At 65.1% G+C, this 19,553-nt stretch overlaps 2 protein-coding genes across 2 annotated transcripts; one reads left to right on the forward strand and one right to left on the reverse strand.

Moving 5' to 3' along the window:
* Window positions 1-802: 802 nt before the first annotated feature.
* On the reverse strand, window positions 803-11,428 carry CHLRE_03g192850v5 (uncharacterized protein). Its single transcript, XM_043061204.1, has 21 exons — window positions 10,848-11,428; window positions 10,405-10,576; window positions 10,093-10,251; window positions 9,354-9,572; window positions 8,600-8,731; window positions 8,107-8,220; window positions 7,778-7,891; window positions 7,445-7,604; window positions 7,015-7,192; window positions 6,695-6,847; window positions 6,157-6,331; window positions 5,691-5,884; window positions 5,079-5,350; window positions 4,796-4,872; window positions 4,422-4,564; window positions 4,080-4,227; window positions 3,601-3,723; window positions 3,293-3,391; window positions 2,941-3,051; window positions 1,901-2,795; window positions 803-1,559 (listed from the first exon to the last, which is right to left on the reverse strand). Exons 1-20 carry the CDS (start codon window positions 11,042-11,044, stop codon window positions 2,454-2,456), a joined length of 3,282 nt encoding a protein of 1,093 aa, XP_042926333.1. The 5' UTR covers window positions 11,045-11,428; the 3' UTR covers window positions 803-1,559; window positions 1,901-2,453.
* A 100-nt stretch (window positions 11,429-11,528) lies between these two features.
* On the forward strand, window positions 11,529-19,280 carry CHLRE_03g192900v5 (uncharacterized protein). Its single transcript, XM_043061205.1, has 6 exons — window positions 11,529-11,671; window positions 11,836-11,886; window positions 12,029-13,753; window positions 13,942-14,283; window positions 14,423-15,139; window positions 15,337-19,280. The coding sequence occupies exons 1-6, from the start codon at window positions 11,627-11,629 to the stop codon at window positions 17,602-17,604; spliced, it is 5,148 nt and encodes a 1,715-aa protein (XP_042926334.1). The 5' UTR covers window positions 11,529-11,626; the 3' UTR covers window positions 17,605-19,280.
* Window positions 19,281-19,553: the final 273 nt, after the last annotated feature.

Raw genomic sequence — 19,553 nt, forward strand, 5'->3', positions numbered from 1 at the left:
ACAAATACACTCCCAGCGGAACCTTACGAGTCGTGAGGAAGTCATAGAGCTGTATGAGCCAAGTGAAATAGTTCGCAGCATCATCTTGAAGCTGCTTGAACTTGACCAGTCCCGAGGACGAGTCATCCATCCTACCTAGCTAGCGATAATAAGGCTTGCCAACCGCGAGCGAATTAACGACAAGCGGGGCTCATAACCTGTTGCGAAGTTGGTTCGGCAAGCCTGAATTGCTAGCGGGTGCGTTACACACGATGCAGCTACGCTGCCTGGCACCTTCGGTAGTCTGGGTATATAATGCGCGTGTGTAGTTATCAGCAACACGCTTGGTCGGGTCTTAAGTCTTCCCGACGGTCCGCGAACCGACACAATGCCGTACTGGCAGTCGGGGAGGCGCTACAGGCGGGCAGACAAGGAGGCACTTCTGCCTGATCAGGGCAGGCGCCTCGCTAACTTCCCAGGGCCCCAAGTTCGGACCGCAGCTACCACCTCACCGGCAGTGCTGCCCAATAACCCAAATTACCAACACTTGGTTACAAGATGTGTTCATTGTGTTGGCACTAGATACAGTAGGGATTAAAGACGGGACGCTTGTGGGATGTTATGGGCGGCTGACCAGTTACGGTACCAATGACTAAGCAATATGTGCTTGAGTGTGCGACGGGACAGTGTTGAGGCAAGTTGGTGAAGTCCCGTAGGGTGCAGCTGATTTCCAGACCCCAGCAGATGGCAAACTAACAATATGCGCTTGAGTGGTAAGGGGGTGTAACGACGGGAAAAGGCCCTTCGAAGTTGTCAGGAACGGGAAGTACCCGCGTTACATTCTCCCCCCCTTGGATCACACGTCCTCGGGTGGATCTGCGAATGTGACTGCTCGCCAGAAACCATTTTAGACACCACGGCCGGCACCACCCGTCACCGCGTCGAGAAAGCGCCTCCATCACAATCCCCTAGTGTCGATTTTTTGAGCGAAACCTAAATCCGACGTACGCAGGACTCGACCCCATGACCTTCGTCATCCGCAAGACGGACTTTGGGGTTTGGTCTCGATATGGCTGTGTGCACATTATTTGACATGGTCAGGTTGCGACATGTCGACATGTGAAATGCGACATACAACATTGCGACATACCAAGACTCGCCCACATTTGCATAGCTACGCGTCCTGGAGCTCATTTGCGTAACATCTCCCAGCTTTGCGGCGGTGTATTGCGCTAGCGTAGCCACAAGCTCCTCCCACTGGCCGCACCCTACGCCACGCCACCACCACCGTGGCAACCGAGACACGTTTTGTTGTGTGCCACGGCGTTCCACGCTTACCAGAGGCATATTGAATGCATACACAATATGTTTGGCGGGTTTAAATGCGTTTGGGCGGTATGTGCATTATGTCGCAATGTCGTATGTCGCAATTCACATATCCACATGTCGCATCCTGACCATGTCAAATAACTTGCAAGCTGCTATACCAATTGTAACGACGGGAAAAGGCCCTTCGAAGTTGTCAGGAACGGGAAGTACCCGCGTTACATTACTTCCCGTTCCTGACAACTTCGAAGGGCCTTTTCCCGTCGTTACAGGGGGTATGGTACTATGGTTACTAGGGGCTCAGGGGGGGAAGTAGAAAGCTCAGGTTCTTAACCCATGCTCACAAACAGAGCTCTAGGAGAGCATTATGCACGTGCTTTCAGTTTTTAAGGGGGTGTCTGGTGAGGAACTTCTGGGCCGCAAAAGTTGGGGGGGCGGTCCTCGTCCCTGGGGTCCGTCGGGTTTTGGAGCCCATCCTGGCGGATTTCGGGAAGCGCCCCACAAGCAGAACTAGGAAGCAAACGCAGCAGTACGACTGTACGAGGCCCTTATGTGCATGTTACGACGGCCCCGGAAGGACTGCACCTGTACTTACGTGGCAAACTGGTGTGCGGGTGTGTGTATGGACACGTCAGTGGGTTGTGGATGGTGGAACCACGCTGACTCAATACGCGGGAAAGTGGATGGCTGGATGCTCGTGGGCCCGCTCCCAACTACAAGGGAAACACGGTACACTCTCCTTGCTACATGTGTAAGGAGTGGTCCGACCTTCGTGTGTGTGATTGGGTGTGTAGGAAAGCTCCAGGTCCAGCTTGCCCCGCACTGCACGAGTTGCATAGCTCAAGGCTTTTTCCAACCGACTTGCTTGAATGATTGTGGATGCTGCAAATCGTTACTTGGCGGTGTCGTCGGCGGGTGGGCATTCGCGGGTGCACACCACATCACAGCAAACCTTAGCACAACACGGCATACCATGCATGTCCCCTCCCGCATTCGCCATACTCAACTTACCGGCCCGGCAGCCGACGCATGCGACAATCCTGTCCACAGCTCCGTCCGCCAGACACGCATGCGCGTTCACCACTACCAGAAAAGGATCACCACGCCCAGCCCTCTAGCCCACGAGCACCACAAGTCCAGCGCCACCCCTACTGCTTCTGCTTCTTTGCCGACCGCCCCTCGCCCGGCATGGCGCCGTACTTGTTCTTCTTCAGCCCGCCCTTGCCGCCGCCGATCCGCTCCGCCTTGTCGCCCTTGTCCTTCTTCTTGTACAGCATGTCCTGCTTGCCCTCCTTCTTCCCGCCACCACCGCCGCCGCCCTCGCCGCTGCCCTTGACCGACACCAGGCCTCCGGCCGCCGGCGCCTTGCCGCCCAGCGCGGAGGCGAAGTCGTCCTCGCCGCCACGGATGGCGAAGGCCGCCAGGTCCTCGGGCTGCAGGTAGCGCTCGCGCAGCTTGGCGCGCTCCGCCTCCGCCGCCTCGTCCAGGTCCTGTGGGGATTGGGGATGGGGGTGGGCGGCATGTGTGCTGGGATGGCAACAGCGCTGCCCCTGGGAAGTTCTACGCGCCGCCCATAGACCTGCCGCTACCCCTCCCCGTGGCGCTTATTGCTGCCAATGTTTTGCACGCGCTCACCTGGTCCAGCGATACGGCGTGGGGCGTCAGTGCTCCGGGCGCCAGCGGCTTCACGGCCGGCAGCGTGCGCGCCACCGCCGCCTCCTTGGACGCCCGCAGGCAGCCGTAGATCTGTGGAGGGGACGTGAGGGTGTGAGAACAGGAAGGGTACCGACTCATCGGACCGAGCGCAAGACAACAAAGCAAATTTGTGCAACGCTCAGCCTACGAGGGGCTTTAGTCCCGAGCCCCAACCTGCTGGTCAACCAGCCTCCTCTCATCGGTGACGCATTCCTTCTCCCTTGCCTGCCTCCTTCCCGCCATCCTTGCCTGCCTGCCTGCCCTCCCTCCCTGCCCTCCCTCGATCCCTCACCTTGCGCATGGCCTTGTTGAACAGCGCCAGCACTTGGTTGGAGGGCAGGCCCAGGCTCTCCTCCAGAGCAGACACCTCGCGCAGCTGCAGGCCCAGCACCTGTGGGGTTGCGGGGTTGAGCGTTGGGTTGGGCCGCAAGAATGGGACCGGTTTCGCCATTCCCAGTTCGATGGATGATAAGAGCCGGTGAGACCGCGTGTGGAAGGGCGGGTTACAGAGCCCTGACAGCCGCGCCTGTGGCAGCGAGGGATTCAGGGCCTGCTGCCGGCCGCGCCCCGCAGCACACTGTCCTGTGTGCCTGGTCTCACCAGCATGATGGCGGCCTGGCCGTACGACAGGCTGACCGGCACCCGGCCGCGCAGGTAGGCTGCGGCCAGCGGCGGCACCAGGTCCAGCACCAGGTGGTAGTCCACCAGGCTGGAGCAGTAGGCCTGGAGGGGGAGGGGGTTGCAAGGATTGGTACAGAGAAGGGTGGCGAGGTAGACAGCAGGTGTGGTGTTGTGCGTACCGGGGGGGGGGGGTTACATACATAATTAGCTAAGAAATAGGTAATCTCACGGGAGGGGGCGGGGTGGGAGGTGGAGATGGGAACTTGCAGGAGGGGCAGAGGCAAGCTGCAGGATGGGAGCAGCGGCGGCCGGCGGTCAGAAGCGCGCCCAGCGCTACTGTGGTGATCCCAGTCCAGTGGACAGGCGGCCCACTTTGTCCCAATGCCACTACCAGTAGCCCCGCCGCTCTCCCCGCCAACGCTAGGCCTCATCACCACCGCCACACCCAGGGGTCCCACCTGCAGGCGCTTGAGGTCGTAGGGGTCCAGGCCGCTGCCGTCGCCGCGGTGCACCACCACGCCCGCCTGCGTGGCCCGCTGCGCCTCCTCCTCGCCCCAGTTGAGCTGCGGGTCCAGGATGCTCAGCGCCAGAGCGGGAGCCATCTCCCTGACAGGCGCGTTCAGTGGGGGACACTCAGCGCAGCGTACATAGACATGACCGGTCAAGGCATCAAGGAGTCAAGTGCGGGGGTCGGAAACTTCTCTTGCGCTTCCTGCTCGTCGGGTTCAGGCATGCCCTTCTCAGCCCAGCCCCCCCCCTCCACCCCGCGCGCGGCACTGCTCCCTCTCCCTCCCTCCCACCTGAACGCCCCGCCCAGCAGTGACGTGAAGCGGCCCTTGAAGTCGCTGACGAAGGGGCTGAGCCAGGCCGTGCCCTCCACCTCCGGGTGCTCCAGCGGCCGCACCATGACGCACGTGTGCTCGCCGGTGGTGTCGCTGGCGCTCTGGGGTCGGCGGTGGGGTGCGTTTTCACGGCAGACGGGTGCGTCGGTTGGCAGGAGTCCGTGGCATGGGTGTCAGGACATGCGTAGGTAAACGGGACTGCTGGCGCAAAGCGGCGCGACGGGGTGACTTATGCAAGGGATTAGGGCACGGTGCGTGGGCACGGTGCCAGCAGCTGCATTCGTGTCAGAACCGTATGTTACCGCAAATCCTGCTCCGCCTCCACGGCTCACCTGGCGGAGGTACAGCGGCTGGTAGCCGGCTTTGCGCCAGAAGGTGAACAGCTGCTGCGTGAGGCCGTACGACACGCCTGCATCGCACACGAGTAGGCGGGTCAATAACGCGCCATAGTGCAGCCTGAAAGCCGAGCAAGCGCCGCCGGCCTCACTTCCTCCCTGCCGCGCCCCATTACCTACTGCCGCGTGCACACGCGCCCAACCCATTCCTGTTATCTGCCCAATCTCGCGAACCCCCTGGCCCCCATCGCCCCCAGCACCCCCGTCACACAGCGCTCACCCAGGTAGTGCAGGCGGTCGGGCTTGCGGTCCGACAGCGGCACCAGCAGCGGCGGCAGCCCCTTGCGCGGCGCCAGCCGCTCCGACAGCAGCGGCGCGTCGCCGTCGGCGTTGGCGGCCGCGTCCGCGCCGCTGCGCCGCCGCGCCTCGTCGCCGTCCTCCTCTCCGCTGCCGCTGCCCCCGGCTCCGGCTCCTCCGCGGCCGCCGGCGTCGTCCTCCTCGTCCAGGCTGGTCAGCTCGCCCTGGTAGTAGCGCCGCAGCTGCTCCAGCACCCTGAGCCAGGCCGGGCAGCGTGTTGTGGGTTGGTCAACGATTGAAAACAATTACGGTATGAGATTGTTTTACTGGCAGAAGCGTGCGTCCGTGTGCGTGGTGGGACGGTTCTGCACGGCTCTCTTCACCACAACCTGACGCCGAGACACGGCTCTGGAGTCCTGCAATCCGATTCTACACCCTTCGAACCCACAGTACCGTACCGGTATTCGCTAGATTCAGATTTCCCGTGACAAGCCCGTCCCTTCTTCCCCCTCCTCCACAAGCCACGCAAACCGCCACGCCGCGCCACGCCACGCCCCGCCACGCCACGCCGCCCCCCTGCCCCTCCCCCACTCACCTGGAGCCGTAGCCCGCGCGGCCCAGCTCGGGGTGCACGGCGATGCGCACCACGCGGCCTCCGGACAGCGCCGGGAAGTCTGCGTCCTGGAACTGCTGCGACACGGTCCAGGGGATGAGGTCGCCCTGCGGCAGCTCGCCCTTGGCCAGGCTGTTGACGGCGGAGCGCTTGCTGATGCTGCCCTCCAGAGCCACCTGCGGGGGGGCAGCAACAGCAGCAGCAGGGGAGGTTGCGGGTGTGTGTTAAAGGGTCAGGGAGGAAGCAGGTGGTGGCGGAAGTGAAGGGCTGCATGGGAGGGTGAAGGGGCGAAGGAGCCCTGGCAGCGGGGACCTCGAACGGGCACGACTTGTTGTGTTCAGCCAGCGCGTGGCCTGACCTGCTCTCCCCCTCATGCTGACTACCTACTACCTGTACCGTAGTGTTGCTGAATCCCCCCCGCCCCTCACACGTCGCTGCCCGCCCACACCTGCGCCACGGCCAGGATGTTGGGCATGGTGTTGGCGGTCTGGTCCACCGGCGCCAGCAGCACGAACAGCTGGTGCGCGGGGGCGTCGCTCATGAGCAGCAGGTCGTTGGGCGTGTTCTTGTAGTGGCTGGCCACAAACAGCGCCACCATCTGCTGGAGGAACTTCTCGCTGGCCCTGGAGATGCGAGGTCGCGGAGGTGGGTGGAGAGGTGGGGATGGGAGGTGGTTGGGATGGGAGGAGCAGGAGCAGGCGCGTGGAAGGTGCCGAGGCGTTTGATAGAGGAACAGGTGAGCGCCATGCATGAGGGTTCGGGACCTCTGGTGTGGCTACCCCAACATCCGCGAGTCCTTTGGGAATACCTCGCTCGCAACTGCCCTGAGTCCAGTCCAACCACACACCTCTCCGTGTCCCTCCCCGCTGGCCTGGTTCTGGGTCTTGGTTGAGTTGGGTTTGTCCTGCTTCCCGGCGTCTCTAATTTTTTACTGGGAATGGCAATTCAACAAGCCCTGCCCCCAAACCACCGCCCCCCCTCCTCACTTGTGGTAGCTGAACAGCGTGTCTCGCTCCACAAAGAACAGCTCGCAGTCGGAGGGGTGCGGCAGCCGCGGCGGCGGCTTGGGCATGTGGCTGCCGGCGTCCAGGCACAGCAGCTCGTGCAGCCACGACTCGATGGGGTCGCCGGGCGCGTACCTGCGTGCGGGCGGGCGCGAGAGCAGCGCGTTACAAGCGCGTTGGCCCCTTGCCTATGCTCAGCCTCAGCCTCATCGGCTGGTGACCATGCGTATGCCCCAGCAGTGCCTGTAACCGCAGGCCCCTTCCCGCCACACAGCCCCTTCCCGCCCCTCCCCTCGGCGCACCGGATGGGCTCGCCCAGGTGCACCTCGCGGAAGGTGCGGCCGCTGGTGCCGTTGGCGATGGGCGCGGCGGTGCCGTCGGCGCCGCCGGCCGCCTTGCTGCCCGCCTTGTTGTCACCGGCGCTGATCTTGGCGCCCTGCTCGCGCAGCTGCTGGATCAGCTTCAGCGACAAGCTGCGGCCTGCGCGGCAAGAAAAGGCGACGAGTGGCACACAGGCGGGGCTGCAGGTTAGCAAGTGCGCGCCACTTCTCCACGGGTCTGACGCGAACCGAATACTTTATAGAAACTCAACATCATCCCCATGCTGTATTCAAGCACTCATCCTCCCGCCTACGCACCCGATGCCTCCCCTTCCGCGTGGCCCCCCCGCCCGCCATGTCCACGCCAGTGCCCTTGCCCGTGCCCACGACCGCCACCTCCTGCTGCGCTCACCGGTGCCCTCGTATCCGTTGACGGTGGAGCACAGGAACACCAGGTAGGGCCCCAGCAGCTGCTTTACCACCGGCAGCGGGATGGCGGCGGCCTCGTCAATCACCAGCAGCTCCGCCTGCGCCAGCTTGGCGTGGTGCTGCGGCTGGATGTACTGCACCGTCTGCAGGGGGCGGAAAACAGGGGGCATTGGGGGAGTGGTGAGGAGACGGGCGGGTTGGAATCCGTTCGCGCTGTCTGTAGAACGCGCGTTTCATATTTGTGTGTGTGTACCGTGGCAGGGCGGCGGCATGTACCATTCCCCGTGTACCATCCCGCCACCCCACTGCCGCGCACCTGGCGGTGGTTGCGGAACACGTTGACGCGCACGACGGCCTTGCCGAAGGAGGGGTTGGTGGACTCCACCAGGTCGTAGTCGATGTGCTCCTTGTAGTCCAGCGAGTCCAGGCCCTGGGGGGGTTGGTGTTTCATTCATGATTAACTAGTAAGTGAAAGCGTTGGGGAGAGTAGCCATTCATGCGAAGGGGGGCAAGACGTGGAGACGGCCGCCGGCGGAGTGGGCGCTTTTGAGGGGAATGCGAACGGAAAACAAAGGCAGGTGCGTGGGCGTGTAGATGTGCCACGCAGAGTCTGCAGCAGCGCAATCTCACGGTGCAACTACCCACCTTGAACACGAACTCGAACAGGGTCCGCAGGTTCTCGGGCGAGGGCGCCGTCACAAAGATGTTGGAGTAGCCCAGGGCGAGGGCGCCCGCAATGGCCAGGCCCAGAGCCGCGGACTGTGGTAGAGGGGCGCCCGGGTGGGGCCGGGAGGGCAGAGGCAGGCGCGCGGGAGTCGATGCCGGTCAGCAGGTGCCACGGTGTGGGACTTTGCGGTACCCTTCACGCGGCCCGCACGTTACGGCACTCCTCTTACGTAATCTCTAGCTGCCTCCGACCTGCAACTCTGCGCCTTACATCCATTTCCACACCCTTCGCGTCTCATGGTTCTTGCTAGGATTGGTCAAGGCACCCAGACGGCTTCCATCGAGGCTGGTCCAGTTTGGGCTGGTAAGTATACCCCCCCCCATCCCCAAAGCCCACTCCTCCGTGCAGTCCAGCACACTTGGGGTCCCGCTCCCCCACACGCCCACACGCCACACGCCCACACACGCCCACCTTGCCGCGGCCGCGCGAGGCCGTGAGCGCCACAGTGCTGCGCAGCGTCTTCTCGCTGGCGGCGTCCAGGAACGTCACCACCGCCCGAGCCTGGTCCAGCGTGCGGCAGCGGCCCACCAGCGCGCCGGCGGGCTGCGCGGGCGCGGGTGCGGAAGCCCCGAGGAAGCCAGGGAGGAGCAGGTCAGGAAGGGCGGTGGTCAATGGATGTGGGCGGTGGCGCCGCGTGACGGCACTTGCTAGGGGTTGCTACTGCTGTTCCGCGTCCCCACGTCCTACGCTGTACGATCTACTGCAGGTCGGAATTCGCTACATTCGCTAACCCCACTCGCTGCCGGAATGGCGAGCTCCAGTCATCAACCTGAAGTAACCCCTCGAGCGCAGCGTCACTGCACCATCGCGGTAACCCCCCTCACCCTCGCCGCCGCCTTCCTCCCTATCCCCACCCTCGCCGCCTCCGCCCCTGCCGCCCAGCCCCTTGCCACCGCCGCCCCTGCCGCTTCCACCTTTGCCCTCCTTCCCCGCTCCCTCCCCCGCCCCTTGCCACCGCCGCCTTTGCGGCTTCCGCCTTTGCCCCCCTCCCCCTTCCCCTTCCCCGCCCCTTGCCACCGCCGCCCCTGCCGCTTCCGCCTTTGCCCCCCTCCCCCTTCCCCGCCCCCGCCCCTTGCCACCGCCGCCCCTGCCGCTTCCGCCTTTGCCCCCGTCCCCCTCCCCCGCCCCCTCCCCCGCCTTTTGCCTGTGCCCCCGCCCGCCGCACCTGCGTGTCCGCCAGGCTGCCGCTCAGCTCGCCCAGCTCCTGGCGCGCGGACCGCGCCGGGTCGTCCACCACGGTGCCGTCGGGGTTGGTGGGCAGCGGCTCGATGTAGCGGATGAGCGAGGAGGTGGGCAGCACGTTGAGCTCGTCGTCCAGCAGCAGGCAGTTGGCGCAGGAGGCCAGGCTCAGCACCATGCGCTCGTTGAAGCGGCCCACCACGTCCTGAGCAGGCAAAAGGGAGGAGGGAGGAGGAGGAGGAGGGAGGAGGGGGCGTGAGAGGAGTGGGTGCGTGCGATGGGGCAGCGAACGGTGAGGGTATGGCGGATAGCTGCATGAGTGCTGCTCGCTGCGAGGGAGCGGCCGTGCGCCGAGGAACTCTGGCGGCGTCGCCTCCAGCGTCGGCGTCAGGTCCAACCAGCCGGCTGGCGCCACACTGGCCCACACATTTGCTGACCGGCATCTGTACCTAGGCCGGCGTAGCCACCCTCCAGGCTCCGGGCCTCAAGGGCACGCAGGCTCACAGCCCCACACACTCGTGGGACTTGGCCATCCCGCCCGTTGCCCTGACCCAGCGCACGCAGCCTCGTATCCCAACTGCCTCACAGCCCTACAGCCCGTGCCCACAGCCCCACGTGCCCACAGCCCCATGTACACACACACACACACAAGCACACACACACACACACACACACACACACACACACACACACACACGCACACGCACACACGCACACACACTGACCTGGTGGGACTCGGTGCGGAAGCGGCTGTGCGCGTCCATGGTCATGGAGTACAGCTGTGTGAGCGAGTTGAGGTTGCTGAGCAGCAGCACCACCAGCCCGCCGCCCTCCACCGTCTCGATGGAGCGAGCCAGCAGGTTGGGCGTCAGCGCCTCAAAGTCCTGTGCGCGGCCAGGTACAGGGCGAGGGGCGGTCGGGTGCAGGGCTAGGGGGCCTCCACACATCGGCACACATACAACAACTCTCCACAACAACTCTGCATACACACAAGCGGGCTTCGTTTTGTTGTTTTCTTTCAACACACATACACGCACCTGCAGCACCGCCATGCCGTAGGTGTTGCCCAGGATGTTCTGCGTCTCGTGGTAGTAGCAGTAGCGGATGTTGGTGGAGGCCACGAACAGCGCGAACGGGTCCTCCTTCTCCGGGTCCAGCAGGCCGCGCTGGGCCAGCTTCTTGATCTGCTTCATGCGCTTCTTCTTGTGGCTGCGGGGTTTCCAAGGGTGCGTGTGCGTGCGTGAGAGAGCTGAAATGTGTGTGTGTGTGTGTGTGTGTGTGTGTGTGTGTGGGTGTATGGGTGGGTGAGTGTACGGTATGAAGGTTCGGGTTGCGACCTAAGCGCAGCTAGGGCGGGTGGTAGCTGCGTGTGCACATTGGGCATTAGGCATGACGGCGAGGAACGCGCGGGTGCTGTGCTGTGCGGTTTACCCCTGCCCTGTGCACCTCCCAAATCCGATGCCACCTTATAACCACGCACCTGCTCAGGTGCAGCTCCTTCTTGTAGCACCATAACACTGAGGGACGCGCCTTGACGCTGGCTTTAGAGAGCATGTAGTGCAGGTTCACGACCTGGTCCCGCCCCTTGTCACCGACCAGCACCAGCAGTGCACGCTGGCGGGTCTTGGCGCAGTTCTCTATGAGCGTCCGAATGCGGGCGTCCACCTTTTTCCTCATGGCTGCTGTGTCTGGCTAACACGGCACACGCCCAATTCCCCAAACGGCTGAGCAGCCGGTATGTTTTCCGATGGCGAGCGCCGGTGCGGCAACGATGGCGGCGGCCGAGAAGTTGCTTTTGTTATATGCTAATGTGATAATAAATTGATGCTGGTCCTGGGCAAATCCACTGCAGGCGTTCAAGCGTCGAGGCGGCACTCTCAGAGTCCAACGCGTAAATAAATGGAGTTTTGCGACGTCAATAGTAGGGCCTTACACAGCATAATGCCGGCACAGCGCTATATTTAGGGCTCTTGCGTGGACGACGAGTTGGCAACTTGCATGGAGAAGTTTTGCAGACAGTGCCTGACAAGGTGTTGTCTCTTACGCAGAAAGCTTTGAAACATCAAATAGAAACGGGTGAATCACTTTAGGAGGCCTTGTTCAAAGTTTGGAGGTAACAGCGTCCGGGTTCACCCGAAGCTGAGCACATTCAACGCTCGTCGACTCTCTTACACACACCTTCTTCTTGTAGCCGCTTCGGAATGAATTCTGTGGTGCAAGTTTGTCAGGCTTGAGAATTCGGCCGCCGACACAGCGGAAATGGAGAGCCTGGGCCAGCTGCAAACGCTGAACATGCATACCAAGGCAAGCTCATGCGTGCGTAGACATGATGAGCACGCGACGCGGGCGCCTGAGTTGCGACTGGCTCGCCCGGACCACAAAACAGCTCTGGTGGCGTGCAACACTCTGGACGCGGACCCTTGACACTACTCCCCATCCACCCGCACACGTGACCCTGTCGGCCGCAGATTAAGATGCTCCTTCCAGGGTGGCCTTCTCGGCCAGCTCCCCTGGTTCAGGTAGGCAACATACAAATGGTGGAGAAACTCAGGGCAGGAGGGTAGGGCACGAGCCTTAAGCACTGCCCCATCCACGTCCACCCACCTGCGTCACATTCGACCTGCCGCGCATACTGTAACCCTTGCCTCCCTCTTTGTGCAGGTTCACAAACCGACGGCAGCGTCACAGCCAGCCGCTCCTGCACCATTGCCCACGTCTCATGGCATGCAGCGCTCCCCAGCGCTTGCGGCCCTGCCCAGCAACACTGAACCGGGGTTGGCGTCTCCCGCCGCAACTACAGCCGCAGCACGCAACTCGGAGCAGCCTAGCAATCATGCAAGGCCAGGGAGCACGAGACCCAGCAGCCGAGCTCCTGTCGCCTCTTCCAGGCCCCCCGCGCCACGCTCGGTTCTGGGCGAAGTTCGCGGCGCGGGGCTGCAGCAGTGGGTGGAGCTGGTGCGCCTCTACAGTGACCCGGCGGGCGCGGAGGACGCGGCTGCAGCAGCGGCCGGCACAGGGGCCAGGCGGCGGAAAGGCTCTGGCCTGGGGGGCGTGTTCGCTGCTGACGCACTCTTCCGTGCCGCACACTTTGTTGACGGCGACGGGAAGCTGCACTCCAATCCGCTGGAGTCGTGGCGCACACACAGCCTGGCGCCCAAGGCAGCAGGTGCAGCCGTGGCATCAGCGGCGGCAGCGGCGGCCAACATTGCGGACTTGCCTCGCGGCGCGCCTGCGGCGCAGCTTATCGACGCAGTGGCCTTCTCGGAGCTGGTGCAGCAGTTGCTGCCTGACGCGGCGGATGCGGCTGAGGCCGGGCAGCTGGGCTCGGTGCGTGGCGCCCGGCTTCTCTGGGCGCTGGCTAAGCTATCGGCTTCGCCTGGGGCGGCCGAAAGCACAGGCGAGGGGCCGGGACAGCCGCAACGGGAACGGCAAGGCAAGGGGCCGACCATCAGTAGCGCGGCGCCGCTGCCGCGGGCTGCGATGCGGCAGCACGGCGAGCGCTGCGCCGTGGCGCTGGCGGCGCAGCTGCTGCGTGAGGCTTGGCAGGCGCAGCAGCAGCAGCCAGGCGCAGCATCCGGGGACGCACCAGCCCCTGCGCCACTGATCCCTACTGCTGCAGGGCCAGCCCGTGCCAACACGCCCGCCACCACCACCACTGCTGACGCCAGCTTCATGTCCTCGGGGCGGAACGTGGTCATGGTCATGTGGGCCCTGGCCCGTCTGTCGGCGGCCGGCTTCCTCCCTCGCAGCGCCGGCTCCAGCTCCAGCGGCAGCTCCGCCGCTGGCGCCGGCTCCGTCCACCACGGCGACCTGTGGCAGGCGCTCAGCGCCGCGCTGCTGCCCTACGTGCCAGGCCCGGCGTCATCGGCCACAGCTGCAACCGCCGGCAGCGGCTTGCCGGCCCGCGAGCTCAGCAACGCGCTTTGGGCTCTGGCCACGGTGCGCAAGTGCGGCGCGGCGGTGTTTCCGGCGCTGGTGGCGGCCATGGAGGCGCACCTGGCGGCGGCAGGCGCGGCACCCGTCGGCGCTGTGCCGGTCGCGGGCGGCCGCTGCAATGCGCAGGACATCGCCAACACAGTGTGGGCGCTGGCGCGCGCGGGGACGGACCCGGAGGCGCGCGTGATGCGGCTGGCTGAGGGCGCGGTGCTGCGTGCGGCGCCGCAGCTGCGGGCGCAGCACGTTGCCAGCCTGCTGTGGTCATTCGGCGTGCTGCGCTACTCGCCCGCGCTGCGCCCCCAGGCCCTGGCCGTGCCGTCCGGGAGCGGTGGCAGTGATCGAGGTGGCGGCAGGGGCAGCGGGCGGGTGGCGGATCTGTACAGTGTGCTGGGTCAGCGGGCGGGGGAGCTGCGCATGTGGTGGAGCGGTGAAGAAGACCAGCTTGCGCAGGTGGGCGATAAGGATCTGGGTCGGGAATAGTTCAGGGAACTGGATTGATCTTAGGTGTCGTGGTGGTGATTCCTTACTCTGGCAAACGCGGTCAGGGCCTAATGATACGAATACTGCATTAGGCACGCCAACAAGCTTCGCAAACACACAATCCTCTCTTGCGCTTTACGCGGTTACCGGTTGTGCAGGTGGTCTGGTCGCTGGTCCGCATGCACGAGCCGCCGGCACGGACGCTGGTGACGCCGCCGCTGCTGGCCGCGGCTGCAGAGCGCCTGGCTGCGGGCGCGGCGCGGCTGAGCCTGCGCGAGGCCGCTATGGTTGCGTCGGCCTACCGGGACGCACGCTTCGCGCACCCACCGCTCTTCGCGGCGCTGCTGAAGCGCGCTTGCGAGCTGCCCGAGCGCGAGCTGGGCGGGGCCGGCGAGGGGCCGGATGCGAGCGCCAGTGGGGGCGGCGCGGGCTCGCCCCACGCGGATGTCAGCATTGCGCTGCTGCTGCGCGGGCTGGCCTGGGCGGGGGCCTACGACCCGGTGCGTGGGCTGCAGACACAATGCAGACATGAGATATAGCGTTCTGCTTACGGTTTGAGTGAGAAATTCGTGCCGGGTAAGTTGCCTCGACAACCTAGACCCACGAACCAGACCATTATTGTTTTGCATTTGCATGCAGGTCGTCTACACGCGGCTGTGCTCCGCGCTGCGCCGCCACCACCTCGCCGCCATCTCGCCGCAGCCGCTGGCCATGACGCTGTGGGCACTGGCACGCGTGCAGCACCGGCAGCCCGAGTTCCTGGCCTCCGCCACCTTTGTCGCCACCGCCATCGTGGGCCGCTTCCGCGGCGGCGAGCTCGCCACTGCGGCGCTGGCGCTGGCGACGCTGGGTGTCCGCAGCGCCGCGTTCTTCGACGCGGCCGCTGTGGCGCTGACCACGCTCCGCGGCAGCGGCCGTGGGCACATGTCCCAGGAGCTGGAGGCAGCTGGGCCTAAGGCAGCGGCGGGCCGCGGGCGGGGCTCGCTGGTGCCGGGGGAGGCGCCGCTGGGGCGCAGCGTCGGCAGCCGGCGTGGGGCCGACCCAGATGAGGCCGCGGATGAGGAGCTTGACGCGGGCATTGAGGCGGGCGAGGAGGAGGAGTACGAGGAGGAGTACGAGGAGGTGGAAGGGCGTGCCGCGTCAGTGCCGGCGCAGGCGCGCAGCGCCAGTTCAGGCCGGCGCGGCAGCGCGCGGCGCGGTGGGCGGCGGTACTGGCTGTCTAAGGCCGTCAACGAGGCGGCTCAACGGGACCGCTGGCGGCTTGTGGATCTGCTCAATCCGCAGGAGCTGGCCAACGTGATGGCGGCGTTCGCCACCTCGGGCCACGTGGACGAAATGCTGTACTACCGCGCGCAGGTGCGTCGCATGTGAAGGAATGGCAGAGGGCACTGGCAGCGAGAGCATGCATCGAAAGAAGACGCTGGTGGCCAACTGGCCACTTGGCTGAGCTGGGGAATCGTCTGACTCCTTAGGCGTGGGATTGACGGCAGTAACCGGCCTCCTTGTCTGGAACCGGCGCGTAAAGATGGATCCTCCTCCCTGCCATTGCACAGGTCCGAGTACAGCGGCTGCTCAAAGCCTCCGGCTTGCTGCGCAAGGAGGCCGCCTCCGCCTCCGCAGCCGCCGCCATGACCACGCCCTCCGCCGCAACAGCCGGCTCTGCCGCCTCAGCATCTCCCACAACCGCCTCCGCCTCCGCCTCCACGGCACAGGCGCTGCGCGCCGGCGACCCCGTCGCCGCACTGGACATGTCCGCCGCCGCCGTGGTCAAGCTGCTGTGGGCCTTTGTTGCGGTGGGCGCCACGCCGTCGGAGACGCCGCTGTTGTCGGACCTGGCGGCGCGCGTGCGGCAGCTGCTGTGGCGCCTGGAGCCGCGCGACATCGCCTCCCTGGCGTGGGCGCTGGCCACGTCGCGACTGGGCCTGGAGGGCTGCGCGGACCTGCTGGACCGGGCGGTGTCGGCGGCGGGCACACACGCCCCGGCCTTCAGCCCGCGCGAGCTGGCCACGGTGGCCTGGGCGGCGGCGAGCTGCGGGCGGCGGGATGACCGGCTCATGGCGGCCTGCGAGCGCGTGGTGCTGAGCTGGAGCCACGGCCAGGCGGCAGAGCACAGTGCGCGCACGGCCGGTTGCAGGGGCCAAGAAGGGGCGGCTGAGGAGCGGAGGAGGAGTTTGCGGGGCGTGGGCGCAGGCGACCGCGTGGTGGCCAGCAGCGTGGATGAGGACGATGACGAGAGCGGCGGCGCCGCCCTCTTCCCGGGGCCGCTGCCAGGCGGTGCCGGCGCTGCGGATTCGCGCCCAGGCGGCGCCGGTGGTGCCGGTCGCGCAGCGGCAGGCCTGACATTGCAGGTGCTCTCTGACGTGGCTTGGTCGCATTCGGCGTTGCGACTGTACCGGCCCCAGCTGCTGGCGGCTGTGGGGTCGGCGGCGGCGGGCCAGCTCAACGCCGCCGCTGACGCGCTGGCGCGACAGCAGCAGCTGCATCTACAGCCGCAGGTCAGCGGGCTGCTGGCCCCGGGCAGCGGTGACGAGGCGGGCAGGTTGACGGCGGCGGCGGCGGAGGCGCAGCTGACGGCGCCGCAGCCCGACCTACAACACGTGGTGGCGCTGTTAGAAGCCTTCGCCGTGTGGGCGGCGGGAGCAGCCAGCACGGGGGCAGGGACGAACGCCAACGGCGCGGACACCAGCGGCGAGGAGGGCCAGGCCAGCTGCTACGACGACGCGTTGTTCCGGGCCGCAGCGCGGGTGCTGCTGGCGCGCGCCGACGAGCTGACCAACGAGGAGGTGGTGACGGTGGCGTGGTGCTGCGCCATGGTGCTGCACCAGCTGCCGCGGCCCGCACCCGCGCCCGCGCGTCCCCACAACCCGCCAGCCCACCAGCAGCTGCAGCACCCACTGCAGCATGCACATGGCGGCGCCAATGCCGGTGTTACCGGCGCTGGTGCTGACGAGGAGGCGGAGCACCCGGTGGTGCTGCTGCTGGGCTCGCTGTCGGGGCTGCTGGGTGGCATGCGGCCCGACTCCTTCCTGCAGCCTGAGCTGGTGCAGCTGGCGCAGGCGAGGGCAGCCAGCCGCGAGTACGCCGCCAGGGCCGGTGCTGCTGCAGCCGTGCCGGCCGCTGCTTCTACTGCCGCCAGCACTGCGGCGGATGGAGCTGCTGCTGCTGCTACAGCTGCAGTCCAGGCGGTTCCGGAGGGGCCGCTGCGGCTGCCGCCGGCCCTGCGGGACCGCCTGGCGGGCGTGTGGGGCGCGGCGCCGGCGGCGCGCACTCGGCGGGCGGTGGTGGAGCTGTGCGCAGCGCTGCATGAGGCGGGGTTCGGGGACGTGTGCATGGACGCGCGCTGCGGCCTGAGCCTGGGCTCAGCACTGGCGCAGGCGCATGGGCCGTACCAGGGGCAGGAGGAGTCGGAGCTCGTGCCCGTGGAGGTGGCGGCGCTGGCGCCTGCGGTAGCGGCGGCGGCGCGGGCGCAGGGTCTACCGCAGCCTGGGCAGGGGAGGGTCGGGGGTGTTGGCGGCCGGGGCGACACACACTACGCGTTCCTGGTGGCCGGGCCCGACCACTATGCGGCGGGGCAACCGGAGGTGCTGTGGGGAGCCCACGCCGCCCGGGCGCGCATGCTGGCATCGCGCGGCTGGCGGGTGGTGGTGGTCCCGCTGCCGACCTCGCGGCGGCCGGCGGCGCGGCGGGGTGGGCCAGGGGCGAATGAGCGCGGCAGCGAGGGGGGCGGCGGCGGGCACCAGGTGGCGCGGGAGACGCGGGAGCACGTGCTGGGCGTGCTTCGGGCGGCTCTGGGGTCCTTGGCAGGCGGTGACGCGCAATAAAGTAAGCGTGGTGGTGTGTCTTGCCGTGTTGCCTAGGGAATAGTTCAGGAAGCGCTGCACCAATCAAGCGCCGCTGCACAGCATGTCGGTCCCGTTCTTGGTAGAGGATCACCTGGTGTATGTGATGACGGTAGTTCGTTGTCAATAAGGGCCCGCAATAAGCTGCATTGTTCGCACCGCACAGTAAACGCATCAAGTAAGAATGACAGCGTCGACAGCGACTGTGGAGGAGCCGATGTCGTACGTAGACGGCGTGATGGCGAGCCGTATGTGGCGGTATAGTAACAACTGTTGTGATGGCGTCAGGGAGGGCTGGCACGGGGAGCAAGACTTGGAGACATAGTATGCTGAGGGTAAGCAGCATGCTCGCTTTCCCAATGTGCATATCGTCTGGTACTATCGTTGGAAGCGAACACAGGGCCATGCGCTGCTTTCCTGATCGTCTACAGTGCCCTCCACGCAGGGGTCGTATCTTGTCTTCGGGGTGATGTCTAGCTCCAGACAAAACCGGCCGGGTAGCCGCCGTCTTTTGTCTGGGCACATGGCGGTTTGGGGGCTTCTCCATAGGAATTCGGACAAAACCGGCCCCAAACCCGGGCCAACAAAGTCTCGCCCCAGACATTAGCTCCTGGAAGGAATGTCTAGGAAACGGCCAAAATGGCCGATTCATGTCTGGAGACATTAAGATAGGAGCCCTGCCTCCACGAGTGCGACATGCCCCCACGGTATAAGTGCCATCTGTGGCTCTCGCCAATGCCGCGTCCCCACACGCCGAAGCCATGTGTTGAGTTTGCGCCTAGAACAGACGACCACTCAGGACGGTGTATTTGTTTGGGCGGGCGAAGGTGCAGGTTTGGGCGGGGGCAGGTGATCGTCTACATAGAAGTGATTGAGTTTTAACACTCCCAATGGTTTGCATTCTTCATGGTCTCATGCTGATTTCGTTGCGTGCCTCGCGAATGCAGGCAGGTAGGTACGGAAAGGCTCGACCCCGGGAGAAGGCCCACGGGGAAGGCCTGGATCACCGATGGATCCTGATGTGCAGCTGGTGCGTGCCGCATTGAGCCGCATCCTTATAGGGTATGGTGCACATCTAAACCGTCGACAGGGCGCACGGTGTGCAGTGCTGCAGCCTGCAGGTAGGGAGCGTCGCAGCAAAGCTTCGGACGGTTGGATTGCGGAAGGGCGGAAGGTTCGGTGGTAGTGGCGCATGCATGTAAGCGGTGTCAACAGCCTCAGGTGCGTGCCGCACCTCTTAACAGAGCGCACGGTGTGCTACTGTGCTGCTCTATGGCGTGATACCACCCACATACGCATGACGTTGAAGCTGTGGGGCATGATAGTCTCGCGTGACGAAGAAGGATGGTAGTAAAACTGTGAGCGCGGCACGATGCATGCATGGCACGCAAATCCGCTGATCCATCTTCCTGTCACAAATTACAGGCATTTTGCTGGACCAGCTGTTCTTTACTTGTGCGCACATATGATGGATTGCGCCTCAACGCAGAAGTTTAGCCGAGTTTACGCGAAACCTTCTTCCTCGTTCCAGCGCTTTCCTTGGCCAAGTACCAGGGACTTGACCTTACGAACAAGCATCCAGCGAACATGACAATTAACTGGCTGCTTGGACTGCAGAAGAGTTGTGCGAAAGCACACATGATTCCTTTCACGAGCTCGTTGTCGCCTCGGCGCCACACCAGGACCGGATCTTCAATACGGAACATGAGTTTGGACCGCCAGATGGCGACAGCTGGTGGGAGTCACGCCGGGCTGGCTTTTGGCCTGCCGCGAGCTGGGCTGGGCGCTGCGCTGCGCTCTGGAGGAGCCCTCGTGGAATCAGCGCCGGAGATGTACAGCTGAAGTGAAGCAACTCTTCAGGTGGGCGTTTTGGGGTCTCAGGAAGGAGGAGATGTCAGAGGTCCTCGACATGCGCCATCAGGCTTGCCCCA

The sequence above is a fragment of the Chlamydomonas reinhardtii genome, chromosome 3, assembly GCF_000002595.2.
Source record: "Chlamydomonas reinhardtii strain CC-503 cw92 mt+ chromosome 3, whole genome shotgun sequence".
Taxonomy (NCBI): Eukaryota; Viridiplantae; Chlorophyta; class Chlorophyceae; order Chlamydomonadales; family Chlamydomonadaceae; genus Chlamydomonas; species Chlamydomonas reinhardtii.

Excerpts from the sequence above, each read along its gene's own strand:
- CHLRE_03g192900v5 (XM_043061205.1), top strand. The coding sequence starts at position 11,627 with ATGGAGAGCCTGGGCCAGCTGCAAACGCTGAACATGCATACCAAG. Across the intron at positions 11,672-11,835 it reads CGCTGAACATGCATACCAAG|ATTAAGATGCTCCTTCCAGG; the intron begins GCAAGCTCATGC and ends TGTCGGCCGCAG. Across the intron at positions 13,754-13,941 it reads AAGAAGACCAGCTTGCGCAG|GTGGTCTGGTCGCTGGTCCG; the intron begins GTGGGCGATAAG and ends CCGGTTGTGCAG.
- CHLRE_03g192850v5 (XM_043061204.1), bottom strand. The coding sequence starts at position 11,044 with ATGAGGAAAAAGGTGGACGCCCGCATTCGGACGCTCATAGAGAACTGC. Across the intron at positions 8,221-8,599 it reads CCTCGCGCGGCCGCGGCAAG|TCCGCGGCTCTGGGCCTGGC; the intron begins GTGGGCGTGTGT and ends CCTCTACCACAG. Across the intron at positions 4,228-4,421 it reads CTGCTGGGCGGGGCGTTCAG|GGAGATGGCTCCCGCTCTGG; the intron begins GTGGGAGGGAGG and ends CGCGCCTGTCAG.